Here is a 22,061-nt window from a genome sequence, read left to right as displayed (position 1 = left end):
GCCTGTAAGAAACACACCGCTCTAACTAATAAAAGATGGCTGAAAGTGTGAGTAAAAAAAAAACGCTCAAAAAAAATTCTGATGTCATAAAAATGAGGGATAAGGAGAGGAGGAGTGGGAAAGATAACCCTCAATAAAGAGATAGATAATCCATCATTTTTATGACGTCAATGCTGATTTTTTAAGTGACTTTCTTCAAACACCTACAAGGTGACCCAATACACTAAATTTGAAGCCTCCAGTTGCAATCACAAAAAAATATAGAAATTTTGGTAGGTGAACATTTGAAAGTTCCAGCATTAATGATAGAAATTTCAGATGTTAGAGCAATGTGGGGTTTAGTCCCTTTTGTGACAACGGTCCTTGAGGGGCGATTCTTCGTATTTTTCAAAGTAGCTTTTCTCCTACTTTTAGCCCCTGAGTGGGGTTATAACCCTGCGGGGCAAGTTGCCTAACCCTGCGCGGCAATCACTTAACCCAATATAACCTAACCTAACCTAAAATAACTTATTAAAAGCCATTTTTAAAAAATACGATGAATAGCCCCTAAAGGGGTGTTTCCACTATATAGCCCAATGTATTTCTTGCAGGCTTCCTTTAGGAGCACCTAATAATCAGTATACAATTGTACCTTACTCTAAGTGTACAAAATCATTAAAAAGGGAGTAGTAGGGACACACAGAAAACTGTCCCGAATTTGTATTAATTTTGAGGAACAAGACTCCAGTGACGTCATATTTTTCTTTCCCGAAAAAGGGAAGGGGGGAAGAAAATCTCTTCAAAAGAGATGGGGAAAACCCCCTTTTCTTCTATCTCTTTTTTCTTCCCCCTCTTCCCTTTTTTTTCTTTCCCCCTTCCCTTTTTCGGGAAAGAAAAATATGACGTAACTGGAGTCTTGTTCCTCAAAATTAATACAAATTCGGGACAGTTTTCTGTGTGTCGTAGTAGGCCGCGCTAAAAATCCGTAAAGGTTGTGAGTTTTAAGTTAAAAACAGTAGTAGAATGATAAAAATTAATGTTAACTTTAAAAAAATTGTCTATTGTTCTTTTCAATAAGAAATAAACATATTTAGTGAATATAATCGTTATACTACTATTTTAAGCCTTAAAACTCACACCTTTACGGATTTTCTATTTCTAATAGCACAGAATCTAGATTATGCAACAAAAAATAGAGTAGTGGGTTTTGTCATTTTTTCAAAGTAGCTTTTTTGCTATTTCTAAGCTCTAACCCTGCGGGACAATCATTAACATTTACCTAACCTATAATAACCTAAAAAAAACTACTTTGAAAATACGACAAATAATTCTACTTCGTTTTCTGACCATTATCCCAAAATCTTATATTTTATAAGCATATAATATTGAATCAGCCTATTACAAGCTGATCTAACACTCTTCAAGTAAAATTATTATACCTAATCGTATATTTTTTAAAAATCTCCTGAAGGAAATTAAATTATATTGGCTGATGAAGCTCTTATATTAAAAAAAACTTTTGGGGTATAGTCCCTTTTGTGGCAACGCCCCTTAATTTTATTTTATTTTCACAGTAGCTTTTCTCCTATTTCCTATTTTCAGCCCCAGAATGTGTAATTTTAACATTTTTTTCTCTACGTACACCTAGCGATACTGTTGAAAAATATGGAATTTTAACGCTTTTTCTAGTTATATCTGGTAACACTGTTACAGATTGTAAAATTTTAACATTTTTTCTCTCTGTACAGCTGGCAACACTGTTACAGAATGTGTAATTTTAACCTTTTTTTCTAAATTCACCTGGTGACACTGTTGAAAAGTATGGAAATTTAGCACTTTTTTCTTTTAATATCTGGCAACATTGTTACAGAATGTGTAATTTGAACATTTATTTCCTTACGTACAACTGACAACTGTAATTTTAATTTTTTTTCTCTCTGTACAGCTGGCAACAATGTTACAGAATGTGTAATTTTAAAAAATTTTCTCTACGTACACCTGGCAACATTGTTACAGAATGTGTAAATTTAATATTTTTGGCTATTCAAACCAGGCAACAATGTTACAGAATGTGTTATTTTAACTTTTTTTTCTACATACACCTGGCGACAGTGTTCCAGAATGTGTAAATTTAACACTTTTTTCAATTTATATCTGGCAACAATGTTACAGAATGTGTAATTTTAACATTTTTTCTCTATGTACACCCGGCGATACTGTTGAAAAATGTGAAATTTTAACACTTTTTCTATCAATATCTGGCAACACTGTTACAGAATGTAATTTTAATATTTTTTCTCTACATACAACTGGTGACACTGTTGAAAAGTATGGAATTTTAACACTTTTTTCTATTTATATCTGGCATCACTGTTACAGAATGTGTAATTTTAATATTTTTGACTATTCAAACCAGGCAACAATGTTACAGAATGTATAATTTAACATATTTTTTCTAAATTCACCTGGTGACACTGTTGAAAAATATGGAAATTTAACACTTTTTTCTTTTAATATCTGGCAACATTGTTAAAGAATGTGTAAATTTAACACTTTTTTCTCTACTTACACCTGGCGACACTGTTGCTGCATGTTTATTGATTGATTGACACTCACTGCCATGCAGTATTCCGCCTCCACTGGGGCATTACAAGTATCATCCTTCTGACTTTCTCCGTTATAGTCACTTCAAGACAATACGTTGGCAATCCGATAGGCTGTATTCATACCAAAGTAAGTAAAAAACAAAGCTGTATTAATGTGCGTGATATGTTGTGAGGGAATAACTTGGTCAGGTTTTAACAAGTAAGTTTTTTTTAATATGGGATAAAACTGGTTTGAAACATGGACAATCAACAAGGTAAGTGATAGTTTGAATGTACACTTTAATTATTGGGAAATTAGAATGTGTCATGTGTGACGTCATAAAATCTAAAAAGGAGGGAGAGGAAACACCCAAAAAGAGACATATTTAGACATTTTTTCATGACGTTACACATGACACTTTCTAACGCTTTGGTAAATTATATCCTTTTCAAAATGCAGTGACAAAATTTTATAGGACATAATTTCCCAAATAATAAAAATGTGGAAATTATAAACTGACAAATTGGTCCACATAAACATGAGGACAAAATTCAGCTTAACATAATTTCCTATTATTTGTTGTATTGGGATATAATATCAGAGAAAAAAATGTCCACCTAAATACCCAAGGACAAATTTAGCAGGACATAATTTCCCTCCAATTTTTATTGTGTATGGTTTGTATGGGAATCTCTTACATGTTTGCCATCCATAATGTACAATGTATATTTAATTAAGTATAAAAAAAATATTTAAATAAAAATATGTTTGTCACGTTCAATGTGTTGCGTATGTTTGATTGATTGATCCTACCTGCCACAGTTTTCCGCCTTCATTGGTGCATCACAAGTGTTATTCTGCTAACCTTCTCGGTCATTGTGACCACGCGCCAGTATGTCGGCAACCCGATAGACTGCATCCACACAAACGTAAGTAAACATGTTCATTATGCTTCATGTTTTTTTTAGCTTCACTTTGTACGACAGAAAAGTTGCTCAAAAATAAGACACATGACATCATAAAAATGAGAAAGATGAGAGGAGAAGTGGGAAAGAAAACCCCTAAAAAAGGGATAATACCTCATTTTTATTACGTCACATGGATGATTTTTGAGAGACTTTCTACCCATACTTAACTCCTTAAAGTGGTAGGGGGAGGGGGGGGGGTATAGGTTGTATATTAGGGTATTAGATTGATTATGAACATTTATATCTGAGACCAAAGCAGGAACTTGCACATGATTTTATAAATATTATACACCTCTGGAGGATTTTTAATTTATATTAAAATCTGTTAGCTACCACACATACAATTGTATAGCTATTTTTGAATGGGAGTCAAAATTTATTAAATCAGAACTATGGCTTCATGGTGCTCCCTGATAGAGCCTTGAGTAATTGAATAAGAAACTTTTGTACGTTTACATAAAAAACAAACATGTGCTAAACAAAACCAGTATAATAAAGCTTCCCCATAAAATGTAAATTGCATATTTTTTAGTATTTTTATTAGTTTTCCATGAAATGGAAAAATATTTCAAATCTGACTACTAGGGCTTGTAAATAAACTGTTTCAGTATCAAATAAGATCTGTTTTGAAAGTATTTTTGACATTTAATGTTAAGCTCAAACGTAAATATAAAAAAGGAACAGACTTTATTAGTCAAGAAGATTGTAAGATCTTTTCTCGTATTTATTCGAATCCGGTGGATAGGAACCGGTTCTCATCCATACAAAAAAACTATGTCTAGCATCCTATTACAAAAATGTAGAATAATAAGATTAAAACCAGTTTTTTCAGCCAGTGCCTTCGGCACCTTAGGGCTAAAAAAATTAGTTTTAATCTCATAATTGTACATTCTATATCCGCGGAAAGCCGTTTATAATACGATGCGAGAAATAACTAATATAACATGAAAACAAAATTATTCAGCTGACTGTCTTCTGGTCTTCCGTCTTTCCTTCTGTCTGTTTTTGCTGATTTCTATTCGGTTCTCTCGCATATACTTATATCTATCTGTATATTTGTGTGTCTGTACCAAAGGATCTCGCTTATTACTGAACCAATACTCCTTTTAGTAGATTCTAAAAAGGTTTTTAACCATTTGGGGGAGGGTACAACCACACTCCCAAGAGAAATCACAAAAATCGTGTTTGTAAGTTGTTTTTACTAAAAAGTACAAAACAAATAGATTCTTAAAACAAAATGTTATCTAAAAATTTAAGAGGCAATATTATAGTTGATATTTCTAGGGATTCAAAGGCATAAGACAATGGCCGATGAATTGATAAGCATCCGTAATTATGAAACACAAAATAACCACTTCTGTAGATTACAATTAGTGGTTGAAACGTTAGAACACTCAACTTTTGGAACCAACCCGTCAAAATTCACTTAAAGACCCCAAAGTTCTTAAATCAAACGAACAAGAAAATGTCATTATAAAACTTTGGGGACTAGTGTAATAAACAGCCCAAACCCCCTCCCTCCCTTGAATATTTTTACTTATAATTTTAATAAGCTTGCGTACATTCTCAGTGTACTAAGTATCTGTCATTAGGGAGGTTGGGGACATTGGGCTATCCCCAAAGTTTAATAATAACGTTTTCTTATTCGTTGGCTTAACAACTTTGGGGACTTTTATTAAATTTTGATTGGTTGGCTTATTAAGTTGAGTGTCCAAACGTTTCAACCACAAATTGTATTCTAGGGTAGATTTGTGTATAATCATTGGGGATGTACATCAATTTATCTTTCATTGTTTATTACACCAGTCCCCAAAGTTTTCTTATTCGTTGGCTTAACAACTTTGGGGACTATTAAATTTTGATTCGGATTTCAGGTTAGATTTGTGTATTATCATTGGGGATGTACAACAATTTATCTGCCATTGTCTTATCCCTTTAGATCCTGTCATCCTGTAAATGAGGTCATTGTAAAAAGTTTATAAAAATCCGGGAGGGAGGGAGGGGACAGTGGCATGAAAATAATATTTCCCCCCATAGTTTATAAACTCCTGATGCTTTTAATCATTGTTATATTAGTAATAACTAGCGGTCACGCCCCTAGCATCTATTGGCTCTTAGAATAAAATAGCCTAAAACCATCACAAGACAAATCGGTTCAGTAGTTATTAAGATCTTAAGCTTCTTTACATAGAGGAATAGCGGCTACGCCGTTTGAAGCCTCTATGGGCGCTTAAGGTGGGAGGGGGAAAAGTCGACCTCATCCCATTTTAGATTTAAGTTTCAAAAGAGTAAAATAATACTTTTTTTGGGGGGAGGGGGTGAAGACACCCTTCCAAAAATAGTTTAAAACCTTCCCAGGACCTATAAGAATCTTCACTGGAGAACAATATCGGTTCAGCGGTTAGCGAGATCCTTCGGTACAGACAAACAGACAGACATGCTGTTACTTTATTATAAGGATATGCAGTAATATTGAATATTTTCTATCAATAATTTTGATCTGATAAGCAATAATTTAGTTTATCATAAGTGGGGTGTATTTTTTTTCTTATATTATGGAAACCTGACCATATATAATTAGAGGATCCGAATTTAAATTTGTAATGTCCGTTTTCTATTATTAATCATGATCAATTTTCTGAAACAACATGACCAAAATCTGAAGTCATCTAATTTTTATTGCATCATCAGGTTTCTGTACTTAATTATGACCCAATTAAGTGGTTCTTTGATTATATTTCATGTTCTATGGCCAGGTTTCTTTAATCAAACTGACCAAATTCCGAGTTTTTTTTATTATGTTTCATTTTCATATTAAATGTCCCAATTCTAAGATCCTCTTTTTATATTACATTCTAGCGGTTACGCCCCTAAAGGTCTTTAGTCGGAGGGAAGTCGACCCACCCAACTTTCAATTGAAAAAGCCACCCCTAAAAATTAGGGAGGGGGGGGATAATTTATTTTTAGGGGTGATTTTTTCTTAGGTACCCTCTCCCAAAGAAATAGCTATAAACCTTCCATGGATCTATAAGGGGCTGCATTGTAAAAGAGAACCATATCGGTTTTTGCGATTTGCAAGATCCTTCTGTAAAGATAAACTGACAAAAACACACACCGAAGTAGTATCCCCAGAAAACAACTTTTTTTTGGAAGGGGGGGAATTTTCATTTTCGGGGGGGTTTTGTGTGTCCCACCCCCCAAGAAAATAGCTTAAAACCACCACATGAATAATAGATATATACCCTGAAGAGTAGAATCTGATCGGTTCAGTGGTTACTGAGATCTTAAGCTTCAGACAGACAGACAGACGGACAGACATCAAGCTACTTTGTATTATAGATGACCAAATTCTGTGGTGCTCTAACAAGAGTTCAGGGGACATGGGGCTGTTTATTACACTAGTCCCAAAAGTTATATTTTTTTATTCGTTGGCTTACCAACTTTGGGGACTTCAGTGAATTTTGATTGGTGAATTAAGTTAAGTGTCCAAATGTTTTAACCACTAAATTTTATCTACAAAATGGATAATTTTGAGTAAAATCATAGGAAATGTACACCAGTTTATCGGCCATTGTCTTATCCCTTTAGATCCCTGGTTTAGATCCGATTAGCAGAATTAATCCAAAAAGTATTCTCGCCATCAGATTTTGGATAACCCAGGAATCTGGGGGATAAAACTTTGGGTACCAGTATAAAACTTTGGGTACCAGTATAAAACTTTGGGTACCAGTATAAAACTTTGGGTACTGGTATAAAATTTTGGGTACCAGTATAAAACTTTGGGTACCAGTATAAAACTTTGGGTACCAGTATAAAACTTTGGGTACTAGTATAAAACTTTGGGTAACAGTATAAAACTTTGGGTACCAGTATAAAACTTTGGGTACCAGTATAAAACTTTGGGTACTGGTATAAAATTTTGGGTACCAGTATAAAACTTTGGGTACCAGTATAAAACTTTGGGTACCAGTATAAAACTTTGGGTACCAGTATAAAACTTTGGGTACCAGTATAAATCTTTGGGTACTAGTATAAAACTTTGGGTACCAGTATAAAACTTTGGGTACCAGTATAAATCTTTGGGTACCAGTATAAAACTTTGGGTACAACCATTAAATTTTGGGTAAATACCATGTAAATATCCGCTGGATTAGAACCAGTTCTCAGCCATACTATCCGCGGGAAGCTGTCTATAATACGATGCTATAAAACTCAGGGATCTTAAGGGATAAGACAATGGATGATAGATTGATTTACCTCCCTAATGATGATAAAACAATAAACCCTTTTGTAGATTAAAATTACTGGTTGAAAAATTTGGACATTGATTTTATGAACTCTCCAATCAAGATTTATATAGAAACCCAAAGTTTTAAATGATAGATCATGCATGTTTATATTTGAGTACGATTATAATTTACAGTCCAATGTTCCCTCCCTTCCTTATTTAACTAGAATAACTACATCCATAGATGTAATGTATTGTATTGGGGTTTTACATAAAAATCAAGGATCTAAAGGGAAAAGACAATGGCCGATAAATATCCCAAATGATTATACACAAAATTACCCCTTCAGTAGATGAAAATTAGTGGTTCAAACATTTGGACACTCAACTTAATGAACCAATCAATAAAAATCAATAAAAGTCCCCAGAAGTTGTTAAGTCAACAAATAAGAAAGCGTTATTATAAAACTTTGGGGACTAGTGTAATAAACAGCCCTTTTTACCTCTCTCTGCCTAAAAATGCCTTGTTAAGCACATAACCCCCCTCCCCCATATAAATAGAGGTTCTTTTCAGACTTTTTGATGTACTTCCCCAATGATGTTACACAAAAAAAAAAACCTTCTGTAAGTTTCAATTATCAGTTAAAACGTTTGAACACTCAACTTAAGGAACCATCCAATCAAAATTCATTAAAAGTTGTTAAGCCAACGAATAATAAAACGTTATTATAAAATTTTGGGGACTGGTGTAATAAACAGCCCAATAGCCCCTACCTCCCTGGGACTTCAAGCTTCACTTAAATAAGGAACTAATTTGGGTTCAGTGGTTAGCAGGATCTTAATGGACAGCTGACAAAAAAATCCTTACTACTTAAGTCTTAAGAAAAATTTGATTACAGAGATTATTTGCTTATAACCTTTCTAAATTGGACGTACAGACTTTCTGATAAAAGCTATAGAGCTGCTACGTTTTCAAGATTCTTACTTATTGATACATAGATCCTCTTACAAAAATTAATTTTGATGGGGCAATTTTAACATGCCTAAAATAATGATTAGGGACGTTTGTTCCCTTGCTAAAGAGTTACTCTGATTCCAAGATTCTAACTTATGGGACTATGGGCTGTTTATTACACTAGTCCTCAAAGTTTTATAATAATGTTTTCTTATTCGATGGCTTAGCAACTTTGGGGACTTTAAATGAACTTTGATTGGTTGAGTGTCTAAACGTTTCAACCAACAATTTTGATCTACAGAAGGGGTAATTCTGTGTATCATCATTGAGGATATATATTAATTTATCGGTCATTGTCTTATCCCTTTAGATCCTTGGATAAGAAATAACATTTGTTGGTAAATTTGCTGACAATACAATTAATACATAATTATATATGGATAATGAGTAATTTCCCTTTTATTTACAGATGCACCTCCCTAACTTCCAAGATATCTAAAGGGATAAGACAATGGCCGATAAATTGATGTACATTCCCAATGATGATACAAAAATTTAGCCCTTTCATTGATTATTGGTTGCAACTTTTGAATACTTAACTTAATGAATTAACGAATAAGAAAACGTTATTATAAAACTTTGGGGACTAGTGTGATAAACAGCCCATTGTCCCCTCTCTCTCTGAAAAAATCACCAATCGGGGCTTATTATCGCATCGTATTATAGACAGCTTTCCGCAGAAATTAAAATGAAAAAAAGATTACAACCTTCGCCACCTCGGGGCTAACAAAACCGGCCATTAATCTTATAATTTTTATTTTAATATTCGTGAAAAATTGTCTGTAATACGATGCTATTTCAGTATGGCTGAGAACCGGTTCTTATCCAGCGGATGTTAATCGGTTTTGAAGCCATACTGGAAATTTATCTTTTTTTTTTTTTGGGGGGGGGGGTTCGAAAGAATCTTTTTGGGATTTCTAAAAATTATTATTATAAGTTGACTGATTTACAATTTTTAGTTACATTTATGTATTATAACAGTTAGGGGGAATACACAGGGAGGGAGGGGACATTGGACTGTAAAGTTTACTGGTACCCAAAGTTTTATAATAACGTTTTCTTATTCGTTGGCTTAACAACTTTGGGGCGAATTTTGGTTGGTTCGTGCATTAAGATGAGTGTTCAAACGTTTCAACCACTAATTTTAATCTACAGAGGGGGTAATTTTGTGTATCATCATTGGGTATATACAACAATCCATCATCCATTGTCTTATCCCTTAGGATCGTAGGATAAGCTGTTGTGTCAAAAAATTAATCGGGACTTTTACACAAAGTGCTTTTTAAAACAAATTGAAAATAATAGGGGGGGAGGGGGGGGGAGATATTGCCTAACCCCTTCGGAGCCTCAACCTTCCTGGGGGGGGGGGGGCTAGTCAGTTCTAAATCCTATTATATAAAGTAGTAAGCTTTTTTTGTCTGTCCCGAAGAATCTCGCTAACCGCTGAACCGATATTGTTCTCCTATACAGTTGAGCTTCTTATAAGTCCTCGGAAGGTTTTAAACAATTTTTAGGAGGGTCTCCTACCCCCCCCCCCCCCAAAAAAAAAATATTTTTTTTACTCTTTTGAACACAAATTTAAAATGGGATGAGGTCGACTTTTCCCCCTCCTACCTTAAGTGCCCCTAGAGGCTTCCAGGGGGGCGTATCCGCTAGTAACACCTAAAGTAATAAACAAACTCCTCCTTACTTTCAGTTTGTTTTAAATAAAGGTGGGGGAGGGGGGGGGGCTGTCATTGCTCAACAGGGTATTTTGCGTAAAAGTACCCATGGTCATGTTCGAAAAATGCAGAATATTAAGGGATAAGACAATTGACGATAATTCGATGATTATAAAAAAACAATACGCCATTTGTAGATTAAAATTTATTGGTGGTAAAATTGGGACACTGCTAACTTGTGACGTCATAAAAATGAGGGAGATGAGAGGAGAAGCGGGAAAGAAAACCCCTATGAAAGAGATGGATAATCCTTCATTTTTAAGACGTCACATGGCTGATTTGTACCAGCCAATCAAGATTTTCTAAAAGTACCCATTGTTTTAAGCCAGAAATCTTTGGGTACCAGAACAACTTACAATCTATTGTCCCCTCCCATAGGGAAAATATAAAAGTCTAAAATTGTATCCGGTAACCAATCTTTTAAATAAGAATACTTATCTATAATACATTGTCTATCTGCATATTCATCTGTCTTTCTATCTATCTGTCTATCTATCTGTCTATTTATCTGTCCATCTGTCTGTCTATCTGTCTGTCTATCAGTCTGTTTATCTGTCTGTCTATCTGTCTATCTATCAATCTTTCTGGTCGTTTGTCTGTATGTCTGACGTTTAATATCTCGGTCTTCGCTGAACTTCGCAATCTGTTTATAACACATCTATTATTCGTTGAATTATACATATATTTTGGGTACTACCCATTGTAGTACAAAAATTTCAATTTCTAATCTTATTTTGTGTATCATCATTGGGGATGAACATCAATTTACCGCCTATTGTCTTATCCCTTTAGATACCTTGGTTTCATTTACTTCCAAAATTTCGCGGATATATTTTTTAGATATTATAACTATATAGATACAAGCATCTAAAGGGATAAGACAATGGCCAATAAATAATATACATCCCCAATGATGATACACAAAATTATCCCTCCTGTACACTTAGTGGTGAAAACGTTTGGACACTAAACTAAAAAGAACCAACCAATCAAAAGTCAATAAAAATCCCCGAAGTTGTTAAGCTAAAGAATAAGAAAGCGTTATTATAAGACTTTGGGGACTAGTGTAATAGATAGCCCAATGTCCCCTCCCTCCCTGAATATAATTTCTTTAAATATGCCCCATAAATATAGCCTAAAACCTTCTTTGGGCTGACACTATCTATTCCTCTTTAAAAATCAGTCCATAGATTTGTAAGATCTTACACACACACACACACACACACACATACATACACACACACACATACACCCACACACACACACACATTTACACACACACTAACACACATACACGCACATACATACACACCCACACCCACATACACACACACACATACATACATAAACATACATATACACACACACACACACACACACATACATACACACACACACACACATACACACATAAATATATTATAGTAAAAACAAGTATTTGACAAAAAGTTCGACCTTCCTCAATTTTTATTTTACACTTTTTGCTTCGTTACTTTTTATTTTACTCTCTCTCTCTGTGTCTCTCTCTCTCTCTCTCTCTCTCTCTCTCTCTCTCTCTCTCTCTCTCTCTCTCTCTCTCTCTCTATCTTTTTTGTCTCTTTTTCCTTTCCTCTCTCTTTTTTTTCTAGTTAAAAACTTTCTCTCTCTCTCTCTCTCTCTCTCTCACTCTCTTTTTCCCTTGACCTTAACCTATCCTTGAAAAATGAAAAATAAAAACTGAACAACATAAAAGTAGATTTATCAACAAAAAAACTAATTTTAAGAACGTTTTTGGTCGTATATGTTTTTTTTTTGCGGTTATACTTTTTCAGTATGGCTTGGAAACCCATTGATGGACTGGATTAGAACCAGTTTTCAGCCGTACTAAAAAATCAAGTATCGTATTGTATTATAGACAACTTTTCATATAAAATCATAAAATTATTTTACTATTCATGGAAAGCTGTCTATCTTGCGATGCGATAAAAGACAATTATATTAGTATATAGACGTACATACCTTATTTATATAAAGTAGCTACGCTTCTCATCTAATACGAAGGGAGGGAGGGGAAATAGGGATCTTTATTACACTGGTCCCCAAAGTTTTATAATAACGCTTCCTTATTCGTTGGCTTAACAAACTTGGGGACTTTTATTGGATTTTGATTGATTGGTTCTTTAACTTGAATAACCAGACGTTTCAAACAATAATTGGGAATTTTTTTGTGTATAATCATTGGGGATGTACATCAATTTATCGGCCATTGTCTTATCCCTTTAGATCTAATACGTCCTTTCTTCTTATTTTGGCTATTACTCACTAACTCGCAGGGATCACAAGGGATAAGACAATGGACAATAAATTCATATGCCACATCCCCAATGATGATACACAAAATTGACCCTTCTGTAGAATAAAATTGGTTGAAAATGCAAGTTATTATAAAACTTTGGGAACCCAATATAATAGAGGGAGGAGCCATTAGGCTGTTTTTTACACTAGTCCCCAAAGTCTTATAATAACGTTTTCTTATTCGTTATTTCAATCACTAATTGTAATCTACAGAAGGGATAATTTAGTGTATCATCGTTAGGGAGGTACATCAATTTATCGGCCATTGTCTTATCCCTTTAGTTCCCTGAGTTCATAGATCTAAATGGATAAGACAATGGCCGATAAATTGATGTACGTCCCCAATGATGATACACAGAATGAAACCTATTCTCTATATTATTGGACACTTATTTAACCAACCAATCAAAATTAAATAAAAGTCCCCAAAGTTGTTAAGCCAACGAATCACAAAACATTAAGAATTTGGGGACTAGTGTAATATACAGTCCAATGTCCCCTCCCTCCCTCTATGAACCTTTGGTAAGTTATTGAAGAAGTTATCCTCAATCCAACGAATAAGAAAACGTTATCATAAAATTTTGGGGACTTTTATAAAACTTTGGGGACTTTTATAAAAATTTTGGGGACTTTTATAAAACTTTGTAGACTTTTTAAAAACTTTGGGGACTTTTATAAAAACTTTGGAGACTTTTATAAAAATTTCGGGGACTTTCATGAAAACTTTGGGGACTTTTCTAAAAACTTTGAGGACTTTTATAAAACTTTGGGAACTTTTATAAATTTTGGGGACTTTTATAAAAACTTTGAGGACTTTTATAAAATTTCGGGGACTTTTATGAAAACTTTGGGGACTTCTATAAAACTTTGAGGATTTTTATAAAACTTTGGGGACTTTTATAAAAACTTTGGAGACTTTTAAAAAACTCTGGGTAGTTTTATAAAATTTTTGGGGATTTTTATAAAAGTTTTGGGGACTTTTATAAAAACTTTGGGTACTTCTATAAAACTTTGGGGACTTTTATAAAACTTTGCGGACTTTTCTAAAACTTTGGGAACTTTTATAAAAACTTCGGGGACTTTTATGAAAACTTTGGGGACTTTTCTAAAAACTTTGGAGACTTTTATGAAACTTTGGGGCATTTTATAAAAAATTTGGGGACTTTGGGTACCTACCTTAGATACTTTGGGTACCTACCTTCGGTACTTTGAGTACCTAACTCCCTGATGACATGTAAATATCTTTACTCACATCACTTCCGGAAAAGTTAGTTGCAGGGAGATAGGGGATAAGACAATGGAAGATAAATTAAAATGTCTCTTTTCCAATTATAATAAACAAAAATACCCCTTCAGTACGATAAAGTGCTTTGGATTTATTGCAGGGAGGGAGGGGACAATGAGCTGTTTATTACACTAGTCACCAAAGTCTTATAATAACGTTTTCTTATTCGTTGGCTTAACAACTTATTCGTTGAGTGTCCAAATATTTTAACCACTAATTGTCACGTGCACGACATTAATAGAAAGAGTCGGGTAAAAACCTTGGACCTATGAGAAGTATAAACTGCAAAGGAGAACCATATAGGTTCAGTGGTTAGAGAGGGGTTAAAATGTTTCAAATTCAATTTTAGGGACTTTTTAATAGGGGTCCAAAGAAAGGGTTTTAAATTTATTACAAAGAAGGAGGGGACATTGGAGCTGTTTATTACACTGGTCCCCAAAGTTTTATAATAACATTTTCTTATTGGTTGGCTTAACAACTTTGGGGCCTTTTTATTGAATTTTGATTGGTTGGTTCATTTAATTGAGTGTCCAAAAGTTTCAACTAATAATTGTTATCTACATTAGGGGGTAATTTTGTGTGTCATCATTGGGGATGTACATCAATTTATTGGCCATTGTCTTATCCCTTTAGACTCCTGCTTTGCTGTCTACTTGGCTTTTAGTAAAAGGAAAAAAAAGTATTAAGTAGTTCTTTATTCATAGACAACAAGTAACCTGGCATCTAAAGGGATAAGACAATGGCCGATAAATTGATGAACATCCCCAATGATGATACACAAAATTACCCCTACTGTAGATCACAATTAGACAATACAAAATAATCCTTATAATAAAGTAACAGGATCTCTGTGTGTGTGTGTGTGTGTAACGAAGTATCTCGATAACCACTGAACCAATATGGTTCTCCTTTATAGGGTAGCTTCTCATTAGTCCTAGGAAGGTTTATAACTATTTTTGGGGGAGGGTACCACCACTTTTCTCACCTCCAGGACGCCTAGAGGCCTCTAGGGGCATAGCTGCTAGTTATAAACAAAGTGAATCTTTTAAGCAGGCAGGGATGGGACATTTGGCTGTTCATTGTACTAGTCCCCAAAGTTTTATAATACCCTTTCCTTATTCGTTGGGTTAACAACTTTAGGGACACTATAGAGCAGTGTCATAAAAAAATAAACATGAAACTAAATGAAAACACGAAAATTTACAAAAATTTTAATGTGGAAATCTAGGAATCGATCTAGTATAAAGCAAATCTTAATGAAACGTTGTAGGAATATGTAAAATGTTCCTACTCTATAATTTGAAATGTCCGTCTGTCCGTCCGTCTGAAATGTTTTTGGGGAAACGTGATTTTCTAGGCTCCATTTAGAGATAGAAGCCTAAATTTTTTCATTTTATGAAACTTACTTTTTGCCAAATGTCCATCCATAACTTTTGAGCTTCGCTACTTATGGATGTTGTCATCCTTGTTTATGTATGTATGTAGGATATACTAGAGTTGGCTCAATATAACTTTATCGCTATTGGCTAGTTTTCTATAAGTACAAATCTATTATCTATTTCTCAATAAATCTATTTTCCTACCCCGCCATTACTATCTAAAAGAAAGAAGTAAATATTAATTAATTTAAATGATTTTAAAAAGATTTTTTCAATTATATTTTTTTCACATTACCATCACCAAAGGGTTAATATGATTAAAATTTTAGTTTTAATATTTTAACACAGAGGAAGTGTCACCACAATCGAATTCTTTTAAAATACAGTTTTCTTAGATTTACTCTATTATGAACAAATATTTATTATTTATGAAATAAGGATTAAATACTTCAATGTAATATCTACACGAAGTGAAAAACTTAATTCATTCCATAAACAAATAGAATAAAGGTCCTATCGCTTTGGTCAATGAGAGTTTAATGAGGATTATTGGAGCACTATGAGTTTTAAACACTTTACCATTGGAAGACTCGAGCTCATTTATAGACGTTTATTTCTTATATAGATCTGTCATGGATCTTGAATAAAGCAGGCCGTTTTGTAAATGTTACAAATTGGAAGATTTCATTAAATAAAAGTAATCGCAAATATACTTAGTAAATGACATGGATGTTGCACCAGATTTTCATATACTCTGGCCAAAATAACAATACCCATTCCTTTTACACCATCCCCTCCCCTCCTACTGAATGAAAAAAAACCTGACCAATAAATGAGGTCCATGTTAGCAACCTAAATATGACTAAAATTTTTCTTCCTGTCAATATATCCACGTTTTTTTTGATCTATTATACAAAGTAGAACGATGTCTGTCTGTCTGTTTGTTTGTACCAAAGGATCTCGCTAACCGCAAAATCGATCGGGTTCTCCTTAACAGGGTAGCTTCTTATAGGTCTCGGTAAGGTTTATAACTATTTTGAGGGAGGGTACCACGACCCTCGCAAGAGAAATCCCCCCCCTCCCCAATTTTTTTTTATATTTTCTTTTAAAATCTAAACTCCCTTCCTCAAGTGCCCCTAGAGGAAAGTATACTAGAGGCCTCTAGGGGCGAGGCCTCTAGTATACATTATAGTTGTAAAGATATAAGAAGGACAAAGGGGGGATGTTAAGTGGAAGAGCACTAATGGGGGAGGGGGTGTCTCTTGGGAGTATTTCTTATTAGAGTCAGATGAGAGAGGGAGGGGATATTGACAGCAAAAATAATTCTCCCCCCCCCCCTCCACTTTTCATCCACATAAGATCATGCCGATAAAAATTCTTCAAAAAACATTTTCAAAAATCAAAAAAAGAAACACTATGTTGTAAGCAGGGGGGGGGGGGGTTATGGGTCTCCTTAAACCTTACTTAATCAAACCTTACTAATGGCAAAATTAGGTTTTTTTTTGTCAAACAATTTGTTGTGGCTTTTTAAAAAAAAATATTGTTTGAAGTCATAAACACCAGTTGTAGTATATATATCAAGGAGGGAGGGGACATTGGGCTGTTAATTACACTAGTCCCCAAAGTTTTATGATAATGCTTTCTTATTTGTTTATTCAACAGCATTGGGGACTTTTATTTAATTGTGAATGGTTTGTTTATAAACAATCGTTTCAACCAATGATAATCTATACAGAAGATATATTTTTTTGTATCATTATTAAGGATGTACATCAATTTATCGGCCATTGTCTTATCCCTTTAGATCCATGAGTAAATATATATGTACTTGTAGGATTGTGACAGTTTTTTTTAATAATTATATATAAAAGTAACAGGATGTGTGTGTGTATGTGCATGTCAGTACCGAAGGATCTTGCTAACTGCTGAACCGATATGGTTCTTCTTTTTAATGTAACTTTTAAGACTTTTTGGGGGGAATGCACTAAAATCGAAAATGTAGGATGGCAATTTTAAGTTTTTTTTAATATTCGTGGAAAATTGTCTGTATTACGATGCAATTTATGATTTTTTTTAGTTTAGCTGAGAACCGATTCTAATTTCAAAGCCATACTGGAAATAATTTTCAGTTATCTTTTTTATCAAATGCTATTCTAAATTCAAACTGCTCTAAATTAAAATAAAATATTTCCAAAAACATCAATCACTCTAACTATTTTTCTCTCTCACTTTTCCTCTCTCTTTCCCCTTTCTCTCTCTCTCTTTCTCTTTCTTCTCTCTCTCTCTTTCTCTCTCTGTTTCTCTGTCTCTCTCTCTCTGTCTCTGTCTCTCTCTCTCTCTCTTTCTCTCTCTCTCTTTCTCTCTCTCTCTTTCTCTATCTCTCTCTCTCTCTCTCTGTCTCTCTGTCTCTCTGTCTCTCTCTGTCTCTCTCTCTCTCTCTCTCTCTGTCTCTCTCTCTCTCGTACTCTCAGTGACAATTACCCAACCTATAATAACCTTTCAAAAGCAACTTTCCACTAGCGACTGGACTACGCCCCTAGAACCTGTAGTTGCACCTATGGTGGGAGGATGAAGAATCGACCCTCTCGAAAAAAAGCTTAAAAACTCCTCTGGATCTACAAGAAGCTCCATTGTAAAGGAGAACCATATCGGTTCAGCAGTTGGCGAGATCCTTCGCTTCAGACGAAAAAGCTTACCACTTTATACATCACATTTAAAAAAAGGGGATTTTTTTGTTCTTTGGGTGGAGAGGGGGGGGTTGTGGGTGTCCCAGTCCCCCAAAAATAGCCTAAAACCATCACAGGACCAGAAGGTATATTCCCTGAAGAGTAGAATCCAATCAGTTCAGTGGTTACAGAGATCTTAAGGGACAGACAGACAGACAGACAGACGGACAGATAGACAGACACGCAGACAAACACACATCCTGTTACTTTATAGTAAGGATGATCTAAAATTTCTGTACAACCCAAGTGTCATATTTAGTGCAATGAGCCGTTTTATCCAACTACCCATCTATAATATAGATATATCTATCTATCTATCTATCTATCTATCTATTTATCTATCTATCTATCCTTCTATCTATCTATCTATCCTTCTATCTATCTATCTATCTATCTATCTATCCATCTATTTATCTATCTATCTATCTATCTATCTATCCAACTACCTATCTATAATATAAATATAGATGCCGAAGGCCCAGGCTAAAATAACTGGTTTTACTCGTTATATTCTTAGAAAACTGGATATAATACGATGCTAGATGTTTATTTTTTGTAATATATGATTTTTTTCTTTTAATACAAGCGATGAAATTTTTAAACGATATAATTTCATGAAAGCAAACGTTATACTTTTCATATTATTTATGTTTTGTCATATGCTTCACATACGAGAAAAGAAATTTTGGGTAAAGTCCCTTTCGTAACATCGCATTTAAGGGGCATTTCGTTGTATTTTTACAGTAACTTTTTATTATATATTATTTTAGGTTTGGTAAGGTTCGATGAAACTTAATGATTGCCCCACAGGGTTAGAGCCCCCCACAGGGGTTAAAAATAGGAGAAAAGCTACTTTGAAAATTTAAAAAAACGCTACTTACTATATATGTATTGTCTTACTATATAAGCTAAGAAATTTTAAACAATATAATTTACCCAAGCAAAGCTTTATCCTAAAAAAAGTTGACTCATTATGGGAATAAAATTAGATAACATTCTATTGCAACATAAAGGTGATGTTAGCAAATGATTTCTCGAATAAAATTATCAAACATTTTCTCGTATTCATTCGATTCCGGTGGATAAGAACCGGTTCTCATCCATTCGAAAAAACTTCGGAACCAAGGGGCTAAAAAAACTAGTTTTAATCTCATAATTGTACATTCTATATCCGCGGAAAGCCGTTTATAATACGATGAAAGAAATAACTATTTTCATTTATTTTTCTGTTGAATTTTTGTTACATATTAAAATTTAAAAAAAATAAAAATCTTCCAAATTAAATAGAAAAAATCTTTGAACTATTGGTCAATTTAAGTTCAAAGATTAATCTGGATCAGCTGAAATAAATTTCCTATTTGAGCCCTAGTTTCCTAAAGTGTACAGCAGATAACCCAATTATTGCAGACCCTATTTTCAGCGACTCCGGTCAAATGGAAAAGCGATTTAATGTATAAACGATTTATACATTATACATTCAAAAATTTTAATTTTTCAAATTTTGATTTTTTTTAAAGTTTGAAGCTTTTTTAGCTAGTAGCATATATTGAGATAGGACGCGGAAGCTACGCACACTTTCGGAAACTAATTTCAGTTCATCTTAATCTGTATACTTTTTAACTAATATTATTATGACCGGGTTGTTCCTCCACTGTTTTCTTATTGGCTGTTTTAAAAAATATGTATGCAGATTATATCTATTTATCTCTTCTCTCTTTCTCGTTCACTCTTTCTAATTATTTCTCTCTCTCTCTCTCTCTCTCTCTCTCTCTCTCTCTCTCTCTCTCTCTCTCTTTCTCCATTTCTTACACTTTTAATTTTAAAATATCTATAAGTTAAGTAACAGGATGTTTGTCTGTATATTCAGTAAGATCTCGTAAACCAGTTGTTTGACAAGTTTAGGGGATTTCTTTTTATGAATCCCCCCCCCCCACCCCGCCAAAACTCTCAATCTATCTATCTATTTATTCATTAAAGTTTTAAATAAATTTTAATTTTAACGATTTCTACAAATATTTTGGAAGATTTTTTGTACATAATAATTTTAAAAATTTATCTATCTACAGGGTGCGCCACATATCCTCGGACTTTCTCTAATTTCTAAACAAATGAACATAAAATCGTCAATTTTAAAGATTTTATTGAATTTTAAAAACTGGGAAGCAAATTAGGTATATGACTATTAGATTATTCAATAAAATCGCCGCCAGCCTCAACCACCGCCTCTACCCGCCCCCTGAAGTGTCCGCAGGCTCTGGCCACCATGTCCTTGTCCAAGCTGGCGAAGATCTCCTTGATAGTGGCAATGAGGGAGGTCTTGGTTGTATGAGCATGTCTATTGGTGCATGCTTCAAAGTAGCCCTAGGCCCAAAAGTCTATCGAATTAAGATCGGGCTGCTGGGAGGCCCCATTTCTTTAGGAATGTGAGTAACCGCAGGATACAAATTCACCCAACTTTCAAGCTACCCTTTGACACGGAGGCCTTTATTTAGACCACAGTTGAGCTAGAACGACGTTCTATACCTTTTTAGAAATGGCATGAAGATTCAGATAGGGTTGTCAGCGCAATCCATAGTCTAAAATGAGTTTTTAAATCCCATATGGGTCTATAAAGTCGAGAACCGAGAAATTTTCACGATTTTTGAAGTTTTTGACATCTCTAAATCTGCCACGTTTCACTTTGCCGGAGTACTACAGCCAAGCCATTTTAGATAGAAAGCTCTAGTCTTTTCTAGTGTCTTTCTTATGTATCTAAGAGTATCCCCAGCAAGTTGCATAACTCTACCTCATCTACAGATGGGCTGAGGTCCGATTTAGTGGGCCATAGTCAAGAATCCAGATTATAACACCGGCGCAACTCGAATCTGCCTTGTTGAACATAAGCGCGGTCAGCTCGGAGTACGAGCCCATTTTCGTCCAAAGATTTTTTTGTGCTAAAAGGTCATTACCTAAGCTTTTTATAGTGTGGTTAAACGTTCTGATTGGTCAAGTAGTTTTGATGCTATGGTCATTTTAAAAAAGTCCGAGGATATGTGGCGCACCCTGTATCTATCAATCTATCTATCTATTAATTTATCTATCTATCTATCCACCAATCAATCTATCTATCTATCTATAAAAAGTTTGACAAGTTGTAACAAAAGGAAAAGTTACTCTCTACCTTTCTTATCAACAAAAAATTACTGCTGCAATGCTTTTATTTTATGGGAGGGAGGGGACATTGGGCTGTTTATTACACTAGTCCCCAAAGCTTTATGATAGTGTTTTCCTATTCGTTGGCCTAACAACCTTGGGGACTTTATTAGTTGGTTCATTTAGTTGAGTTTCCAAACGTTTTAACCACCAATTTTTAATCGACATAGGGAGTAATTTTGTGTATCATCATTGGGGATGTACATCAATTTATATACCATTGTCCTATCTCCTCTTCCTCCATCCCTTCCCCTATCATTATGATTTATCCCATAATGTAAAACAAGGATCAGACAACATTCATAAAAGCGAAGCTTAAAAAACCAACGAACTTTATAGACAAAATCTCTAAAATTCATCAAATTTGTTTCTACCTGATTGTTCTTTGATTCGCCATTTTGCCTTTAGACAGGGGACAATGGGTTGTTTATTACTCAAGTCTCCAAAGTTTTAATAATAACATTTACTTATTCGTCGGCTTAACAACTTTGGGGACTTTTCATTAAGTTGTATGTTCAAACTAATCTACAGAAGGGCTAATTTTGTGTATTATCATTGGAGATGTACATCAATTTATCGGCCATTGTCTTATCCCTTTAGATCCCTGCAATTTTAATGAGCTTATTGGGACGTTTCATTTATCATACC

At 34.2% G+C, this 22,061-nt stretch overlaps 1 protein-coding gene across 1 annotated transcript in view; it reads left to right on the top strand.

Moving 5' to 3' along the window:
• LOC145306843 (innexin shaking-B-like) overlaps positions 1-22,061 on the top strand; it is a 61,577-nt gene that overhangs the window by 3,293 nt on the left and 36,223 nt on the right. Inside the window, exon 3 of the mRNA XM_080149158.1 lies at positions 3,388-3,494. Within this exon, the coding sequence (XP_080005284.1) occupies positions 3,388-3,494 (107 nt within the window). The remainder of the gene's footprint in view (positions 1-3,387; positions 3,495-22,061) is intronic.

Source organism: Acartia tonsa, chromosome 15 (genome assembly GCF_053477335.1).
Source record: "Acartia tonsa isolate MP-2025a chromosome 15, ASM5347733v1, whole genome shotgun sequence".
NCBI lineage: Eukaryota > Metazoa > Arthropoda > Copepoda > Calanoida > Acartiidae > Acartia > Acartia tonsa.
This window is presented reverse-complemented; position numbering and strand designations above follow the sequence as displayed.